We start from the raw sequence: 9,789 nt of genomic DNA, 5'->3' as shown, positions 1-9,789 counted from the left end.
TGATGCTACCAAAAATCGTACCTGCTGATTTTCCGAGCTTGATGATTGGTGAGGAGCACGAACGTGATCTTCCGATACCTGAAACAAAGGCAACGAGGTGTGTTCTCGTCGCCCCTCCGATGCTTAAGTCAGAAAGGAAATATATGCGTGAGGCTATGTGCTGAAGAACAATGTAAAACGTACCTGAATAATGGTTCAAGGTCCTGTATTTATAGGGGTAGGTAGTGTGTTCATATCAGGATTCCGCATTGCACCTGTAGTAGGATAGCTTGATTTTGCAATTTTATACCAATGAGTCCTGCGCGAGACAGGAGTTTGAATGGTGGTATAATTGTGATACCAATAGAGTTCTTCTGGGCATAGGAGATAAATTAAGGATACTTAGTCAGAATAAATCTCTCGTTGGACAAGGCGCTGTCCTAGGTCATAATCCCGAGGACATAGTCCCGAGGACATGCGAATGATTGTGTAATAAATCTTCGGGCTATTAGCCCGGGCACACATGATACCCGAGCACATATGTCCCGAGCATTTTGATGCACATACTGACGAAAATCGAGTCCTCGGTCTATATTCGTCGGGAATAATACTCGGTAATATCATCTTTCATCGCCCAAAAGTTACTATGATTTGTTGTTAATTTCTCCGTTTCTAATAATTCCACTGTTATCTTTATTCAATTTCAATCCAATCTTTAAATAATCACAAATGTAGCTTTGATTAAAGTTTTGATCCAACAAATCGGGGCAACACAGAAAAGGTACTTCATTGCTTAGCGTCGATGGCGGAGCAACAGAAGAATGGGATAAGACGTTTTGTTGTAGTGCCCAAGTCACCATCCGCCCCCAATTATGCACTCTTTCGTTTCGTCGGGAAATGATCAGGTACGACAACTTCCTAAAGGAATCGCTGAAATGCCTAGCTTCGGTTCATCTTTATCGCCTTCGATGAGGATGAGGGAGCATTCGACAGTCTTTGCCTAGATGCTTCAAATTGGGGGAACAGGGTTTATGGAGAAGAATATGGGAATAGGGTTCGTGAAGAAATTTGGGGAAAGCTGTTGGGTGTAGGTCAATTTGGGGAGAATGGTTTCAGTTTTTAAAGAATTTCGGTTTTTAAGTATTATAATATTTTAATTTAAAATTTAACTTAGTTAATTTGAGTGATGTGACACTGCATTAGTGGCCACACAGGAAAACCGTCCTTCACGTGAACAAAAAAGCAATTAGATTTTTAAAAGTAATGGACGGAGGGTAAACGAGATAAGTTCAGTGAGCATTTTAAAGGATTTTCACAGTTAAGGGAGTAATCCATGATCAATGTTTAAGTTCAGTGATTTTTGAAACATCACTTTCTGTTCCCACGTTTATATAAGTTACTTTTTAGTTTTAATCATACAATTACAATTATTATTGACACATTTTGTGAACCAATAAAGGATATTATAATGAAGTCAAACACGAACAATATTTTCTATGGGTATAAAAACTTAAGCTAAAAAATTATATTTTATTATAAAATTATTATAAGAGAAATATAAACATTACTGTAACGGTGAAATTGTAGTCATGGTCTCAAAACTTTCAAAAATTCGCACATGGAGTCCAAATGGAAGGAAACCATTAGTTCATCCGTTAGTTGATCTAGAGTCAACATTTAGATAAAATTTTAAGTGGTAAAATGTAACTTTAGATTTTTATATTGAAGAATTAAACGAATTAAATTAAAAAGCCAAAAACAAAATGAAAAGAATTTGAAATGTTTTCTTCTTCCCTACCAACCTACCCCGACCCACCTCACTCGATGCCACCTCACCTCATAGAAGCCAAACCAATATCCACCCACCCAATTGCGCTAACCACCTCCATCCACCACTTCAAAATTAGCATCTGTTTGGAGGGCATTTTTTGGAAGAAGAAAATGAATTTTTGGACCATTTCTTGGTCACCTGGCCCCCACATGAGAGTGTAATGGTCAATAGTTGCGGCTGTCAGCAAGTAGTAATGGTAGGGAAATGAATTTTTTTGCCCAAAAAATGCCCTCCAAACAGGGCCTTAGTCGACGACCGTCATCTATCATACTGCAATCGCCAACAAAGCCACTGCAAACAATTCACGTCGTTGCCCGCCCACTCACCCACCCACGCACCCAAACCAAAAGCCATAATCTACGCCATCGTACAACTCCACCATTTCAAGAATTTCAGCAATAAATCAATAAATCACGTCTACCTACCATAGCCTCAAATGTCTTGTATAAGTCGCGATGACTCAATCAAATTTGAGTATAGATTCCACAACTCCACCCTTTTTGAATAGTTGGAATAATATCACCGATTTTTTCTTTCAACACAAAATGGAGTGAATAACAAAAGAATCAATGGAATAATTATTAGGTAATCAATTTGAATAGTTGGAATAGGGGTGAGATTAAAGAGGCCCATAAATCAGCTGATGCAATTGAAATATAACCAGCTCAGCTATTGTAAAATCTTGGAATTGGCATCCAAAAAGAGGCAAATAATGCTGAAGTCTAGGTCGGGGTGGCGATAGGCATGGGCAGTAGTAGGCGGTGGGGTGAGTGGCAATGGTGGTTTCGATTCTTGGTTTTGGTTTTCAAGGGTGTGTCTGTGGGGTATATAGAGAAGATGAATCATTTATTATTTTTAGGTTTTTTGTTTAAATATTTTTATAAGAAATATAACCCTTTAAAATTAATCAAAATTTGATCAAAATGTTAACTCTAGGTCAACTAATGGATGAACTAACGGTTTTCATCAATTTGAACTCTGGGAGCAAATTTTTTAAAAGTTTGATATTGTGGGTGATATAAATGGAATGTTTAGATCAAGTCTACAAGTGCCATGCCCGCAATTTTCCTTTATGGTAACAAAATTAGTTTACAGTAATATGTAAAATTAATGATAAACATTTTAAAACTTCAGATTCATTTTAAAAAATAAATTCCTTGATTTTAAAAATATACATGATTTTAAAAATTATAGACCCATAGCTTCAATCATTGTCTTGACGGTGCAACCAAATAATATGATGACTTGACCAGGTCGATATTCGAATGGGTCTAATAACTATGATGATAATGAAAATTAAATACATTTTTTGGCCCCCGGGGCACAGCTCAACTGGTGGATCAATCAACATTGTCTTGCTTTCAGCGGCAGAATGGAGAGTTCGATTCCTGGTGGGAACTTGCGGCCAAAACTTTGGTATGGAGCAATCACTGTGGAGGAGGGTCTCTTGTGCGCAGAGGTGTACAAGCAATGGGGGGAACCTGTGATCCAGTTGAGGCATAACCCGCGGTTTACTCCCTCCAAGGTTCTAGGGGCAAGGGTCTTGGGGGTCCAGAATTTAGTCCGGTGTAAGTTGGGATACCTGAATATAAAAAAATAATAATAATAAATTAAAGTTTGTTTTTAAAAAGTAAACTGTATAAATTAATTTTTAGATTTCCCAAACATGAGATATATTCTTGGAGATATTCTAGGAAATTCGCGACATCCCATCACAGATTCTATTGGACGGGGAGAGAATTGAGGCATCAAATTGAATATATAAGCCGTAGGTCCTTGCAGCCACCCTTGCTACCATCCATTCTTCCACCTAAGCCACCGATCATGCGTTTTCTTCTTTGGAAAAACGAACAAACTACAACATCTTTCTTCCTCAGTGACAATGACCGGTTTAACCCTCGTATTACAATTTTTGGCATTATGACCTGGAAGATTGACATTATTGGCCGTCCTAGTAGTTCAATTACTAGTTGTAACTCCAACAAGAGATGAATATGATTCCATTTAGTTTAGGTTTCAAGAGAACCAAACTATGAACCAAGAATTATTTTTTATAATGAAATCAACAATTTTTAATATTTATTTATTATTTTTTTTAAGAACTGTTTGGTTTGATTTGATTTTGGTCCCATTACATAAATTTTCAAATATTAAATGCAAATTAAAATCCATCACCATAATCATAAGTTAGTAACATATGCTTAAATTTAAAAAATAAATATCAAACATTCAACAAATTCAAATTATCAATCATCAAATGACATATTGTGTAACAAAATTCATTTACAAAAAGTCCAAATTAATAAAACATTGTTAATTTGAACATAAATTTTTACCCCTTACAAAAATATTGTCTAATAGCAATTATTCACTGATGTAGATGAATGAGCCACAGATAAAAGTAGAATTTTTTTGTGCGATTCACGGATTTGTTAAAAACAAATACTAATAAAAAATTAATAAAAATTGAGTTTGATTCTTGGTTCTGATTTTTATTTTGGTAATTAGAACCATAACCATAGCGAAATAAATTTTTGTTCTAAAAATCAGGATAGTGAATTTTATTTAGATTCGAATTGAATCGCTCGATTCGGTTTGGTTCTAGTTTGGTCTGTTTTGATTAGGTCATTTCGTCCACCCTCAACTCCAACCTTTCTAACATCCCATCACAGATTCTATTGGACGGGGAGAGAATTGAGGCATCAAATTGAATATATAAGCCGTAGGTCCTTGCAGCCACCCCTGCTACCATTCATTCTTCCACCTAAGCCACCGGTCATGCGTTTTCTTCTTTGGAAAAACGAACAAACTAGAACATCTTTCTTCCTCAGTGACAATGACCGGTTTAACCCTCGTATTACAATTTTTGGCATTATGACCTGGAAGATTTACATTATTGGCCGTCCTAGTAGTTCAATTACTAGTTGTAACTCCAACAAGAGATGAATATGATTCCATTTAGTTTAGGTTTCAAGAGAACCAAACTATGAACCAAGAATTTTTTTTTTTTTTAATAATGAAATCAACAATTTTTAATTTTTATTTATTTATTTTTTGAAGAATTGTTTGGTTTGATTTGATTTTGGTCCCATTACATAAATTTTCAAATATTAAATGCAAATTAAAATCCATCACCATAATCATAAGTTAGTAAAATAATCTTAAATTTAAAAAATAAATATCAAACATTCAACAAATTCAAATTCAAATTATCAATCATCAAATGACATATTGTGTAACAAAATTCATATACAAAAAGTCCAAATTAATAAAACATTGTTAATTTGAACATAAATTTTTACCCCTTACAAAAATATTGTCTAATAGCAATTATTCACTAATGTAGATGAATGAGCCACGGACAAAAGTAGAATTTTTTTGTACGATTCACTGATTTGTTAAAAACAAATACAAATAAAAAATTAATAAAAATTGAGTTTGATTCTTGGTTCTGATTTTGATTTTGGTAATTAGAACCATAACCCTAACCATGTCCATATCCAAATGAATTTTTGTTCTAAAAATCAGGATAGTGAATTTTATTTAGATTCGAATTGAATCACTTGATTTGGTTTGGTTCTAGTTTGGTTTGTTTTGATTAGTTCATTTCGTCCACTCTCAACTCCAACCTTTCTGTAATAATTCATTAAATAAGCATTGTGAAAATATAATTCACTTTTACAAAACTAGACACCAAACAATATACATAAAAATAAAGGGAGCAATCAAAATAGTTGTTTAATCCCTAAAGTTGAAAAAATCCAAATCTATATCAAATCATCATTGTAGCCCTTATAGAAAGCGACCAATTATAAAAATATACTGAAAGATTGAAGACTAACTTACTACTCAGACCATATATTAGACACCAGCAGTGAAATTTTCTGTTCAAAGAGCGTCAGCACTATTTATTTGAAGTAAAGCCCCTACTTTTTTTTTTTTTTTGAAAAAACATTGTTTTGAATAGTTTTTGGAGAATGTGTGTAGAATTCTTTTTTGAGTTTAGTACTTGTTTGGTAGGGATTTTGATAATTGATTTTTTGATCATTGGAGGTAAAATGGATTCTACCTGTGAGAGAAGAATTTAAAAATGACGGCTGAAAAAGTGAAATAACAGTCAAAAAATTGATTTTAATTGACTTTTAAACTATATCAAACAAGCTCTAAATGTATATTTGAAAATGAGTACGTAAAAAAAAGATTTTTCAAATAATGAGGGACAATGGGGCTAAATGAGTATTAAAGTAATATTTCTGTGATCAATGGTCCAAGAGGAATTCAACCGGAGAGTAAATTCCGGTCTCCCTCTATAAATAGTGCCAAGAACTCTACCTTTCCTAGCCCTTTTCTCCGCCATCTCTGCCCTGCAATTTGCAGGGAGAGCCCTAAGCAAGAACACGCGCAGAATCTCTCCGAGAGATCATAAAGAGCCCCACATCTATCTTCATCGCTATGTCGAAAGATGAATCAATCAATGGAATCATCAACAGTGTAGAATTTCCAGCCGTTGCAGACGGCGGCATCACCACTGATGTCAATAAGAAGAATCCACCGCAGCCGGCGGTGAATGAAGGGAGAAAGAAGAAGCGTGGCGCTTTCAGCCTCCTCAAATCAGCAGTATTCATGCTTCGCAAAAGCCAGAACAAGAAATTTGCTAAATCGGATAAATCAAAAGTGGATTCTTCAAAGGGAAATTGGCAGAAGATCGTAGGATCAATCCGACCTTTGCATCTTCAAGAGGACAATTCACCACCACCTTCAAATCCATCCCTTTCCATCTCGACAAGCGTGGAAAGGTTTGACGGCCTAATCCGGCCTGCCTCCCCGTACTCCTCCGTGGCCTCCTCGTCCGCCTCCCCCATCTCCGGTGGTACTATTAGCCAATACGCTTCAGCAAACAACCTTCAAGAGCTCGATGAAGAAGACGGCTATGATTCTGACAATGTTTTTGACTCGCTGGCTGGAGACGAGATGATAGATGCCAAGGCGGAGGAATTCATTAAACGATTCTACCAGCAAATGCGGCATCAAAACTTGAAAAACTGAATCACATGCCGCCGCCATCAAAATTGAAAACAAGTGAAGGAGTTCAGTTAACCTAATATGAAGCGCCACGCCATGCATGTATACACAACTCCATCCCTGCATGCACGCACGTAGTATATTTAATGGCTCTTTACTATTTGTTCCCTACTTCACATTTCATTTTTTATGGTTCTATTGCTTTATGATAATGATCATCAGATCATCTGTGCATTTAGATTAGTTTTAAGGAGGGGATTCTATAAAATCAAAGGCAGAAAATTGGGTTTGATTAGACATTTTCATTTTGGAATAAATATGTTAATCTACATGCATTACATCAATTACATGTTTTTTGTATTTTTTTGATCTAGTTTTGATTAATAAAGATAACTTTTGATCAAACCAAATGTATTGTTTTTAATTTTCATTAAGTGTCCCGACACAAATGTCTAACATATTTTTACAAATTTTGTGCTACATAGATGGTGGTTTGATTTCTTTGCCCTGATAATTTTGCTCCAATAGAGGAAAAAAATGGACAAAGATAATTGAAGAAATCAAGGACAAAATTAAATTTTTGAAGCTTCTGCTTTGAGACTACAAGGTTTCCTATCCCAAAAGCAACGTCCCTTAATGCCAGAGCCGGCCCTGACCATTTGGAGGCCCTAAGCGAGCTGCCCTGTTGAGGCCCTATACTTGATTACCCTGGGCCGGCCCTAGGTAATCGTCGAGTGTAATGAACAAAGGAAAAGTGGCGATTAGCTACACCTTTGGAAAAATTACATTATTATCTCTAACTGGATCTTTCACTACAATTAAATTTCTTAAATTCTGATTCATATTTTCCGAATTTGTTGGATCACTAATATCAAGGGATAATGGTTCACTATACTTTTCATTAATGTTTGTTTCTTCCATAACATCATCCTCGATAAATATTTCTTCATTCACCAAATAACGATGTTCTTCAATTGTATTAACATTGATATCGTTATTATTAATTTCTTCTTCAGTAACTACAACTTCATTATATTTTTGCTTACCACCACTAAATTCTTTATCAAGGGTTCCCTCTTGAGATTTAATCAATTGTTCAACCTTTTTATACCGTTTTCATTTAGAATATCCATATTCAAATTTTCTATTAGATATGATTAAAGCAAATAACGGTAGAACCTAATCGATGAGTTCGAATTAAAAATATCCCACATTCTTGAATATGCCAAGTGAAGGAAATCCACAATCAACCTGCAAGAAAAAGCCAAATGACATTTAGCATAGACTTGAGCAATACCAACATAAATGATGAACTTGAGATAAGCAATAAATTAAAAGCAAACGCAACATTCAAAAGTCATAAGCAGAAATCTACTAATTTGAGTAGCACAACAAGTAATTGGGACAACCAAAAAATATAATACTCATAAATCATAAGTAGCATTTCAGCAAAATTAGCACATAGAAACACACAACAAAATACAAATAAATAAATCCAAGGGACCAAGTCCAAGTCCAAGATATTGGACAATCAACAATGGCATTGGCAGCCTGCTATGCATTTCCATTTTTTCCTTCAAGTAATCATGAAGAAGATACAATCAGGGGCGGACCCAAACGGTTCGAACTGTGGGGTCAAATTTTTTTTTTCCAAACAACGTATCATGAACAAAAAGGAAAAATTGGTTGTTTGCTGTTCATGTTTGATATTTGCACTTTGGGAAGAAATCGGTGGATTATATGATATATCTATGGACTAAATAATGAACATGGACCATGTGATGTAGATATAGATTTAGGATTTGGACTTTTTGGGGCCGAAAGTTAAGTTTTCAGCAAAAAAAAAAAAAAAAAAAAAATTTCAAAAAACTGTGGAGTCATTTGATCCCACATGACCTCATGTGGGTCCGCCCCTGGATACAATAATCAGCCTCCACGAAAAAAGAATTGCAATTTGCACATGACATGACAGAAAAAGATAAAGGTCACTTTGAAGCTTTATAAGAACACAGAGAAATTCACAATTAGCAGACATCCCCATCCCCATGCTTCACCCCTCCGCCCAAAATACCAAAAATAATAAATATAAAGAAAATAATAATCTTTATTTGGACCCCCCCTGCAATTCTTCTTATGATTTGGAAACCCCAAACGAATATATTTTTTTCCCCTTTCGTTCACAAAAAAAATAAAATAAAATAAAATCAGACAATAGTCAATATACAACACCCTCAACCTCAAACTCTTGAAAATATTCAATCATTCAAAGTTTTTCTAAACATTCCTCCCAAACCCAAACCTAAACTGTTAAATGTTAAATCCAGAAAGTTATTCTTCATACCTGAAGAGATGTTACCGATCGATATGGGCTGGATTCTGGAGAGAATATTGAAGAAATAGAATCATGAATTGAAGTCCGGAGAAACCGAGAGAAAGTAAACTAAAATAAGTGGAGGCGGGAGGTCGAATTTGATTCTGGAGAAATGTGGAAGCAGGGGAAGAAAGGAAGTCGTCAGTCACCAAATTGAAAGCAGATTTGAAAATCTTTCCAGGCCCTTTTTTATTGAATTTATCGCTTGGAATTTGTATCCATTTTGAGGCCCTGGACCCAAGCCAATTTTTGGAGGCCCTAGGCCTTTGCCTAGATGGCTTGGCCTCAGGGCCGGTCCTGCTTAATGGTCTCAAGAAAAAATGGGATTAGGTTTCAAATCAATGAGTTAGCGAGCAAATCTAGCTACTTTTTTTTCAATTCGATACTTTGATTTATCAGTTATTGACAAGAGTCCAACTACGAGATGTCCCCAATAGGAGTATCAAAGTCGGTGAACGTTAAATTGCCACACCATAAAAGTAGGCTAGCCCATTGTTTGGACCAATTTTGAAAACACTAAAATTTAAGTGGAAATTACTCAATCTAATACATTTAAAGATTTCATTTCATAAATCATATACAAAGT

At 35.2% G+C, this 9,789-nt stretch overlaps 1 protein-coding gene and 1 long non-coding RNA gene across 2 annotated transcripts; one reads left to right on the top strand and one right to left on the bottom strand.

Moving 5' to 3' along the window:
* Nucleotides 1–6,091: 6,091 nt before the first annotated feature.
* LOC111394502 lies at nucleotides 6,092–7,242 on the top strand. The gene has a single exon (XM_023020361.1). It carries the CDS (start codon nucleotides 6,263–6,265, stop codon nucleotides 6,854–6,856), a length of 594 nt encoding a protein of 197 aa, XP_022876129.1. The 5' UTR covers nucleotides 6,092–6,262; the 3' UTR covers nucleotides 6,857–7,242.
* Nucleotides 7,243–8,135: 893 nt separating this feature from the next.
* On the bottom strand, nucleotides 8,136–9,535 carry LOC111394512. Its single transcript, XR_002702623.1, has 2 exons — nucleotides 9,174–9,535; nucleotides 8,136–8,406 (listed from the first exon to the last, which is right to left on the bottom strand). It is a non-coding gene; the product is annotated as an uncharacterized LOC111394512 (long non-coding RNA).
* Nucleotides 9,536–9,789: the final 254 nt, after the last annotated feature.

Source organism: Olea europaea, chromosome 1 (assembly GCF_002742605.1).
Source record: "Olea europaea var. sylvestris chromosome 1, O_europaea_v1, whole genome shotgun sequence".
Lineage (NCBI taxonomy): Eukaryota > Viridiplantae > Streptophyta > Magnoliopsida > Lamiales > Oleaceae > Olea > Olea europaea.
Note: the sequence above shows the minus strand (reverse complement) of the source record. Positions and strands in the feature narration are given on the sequence as shown.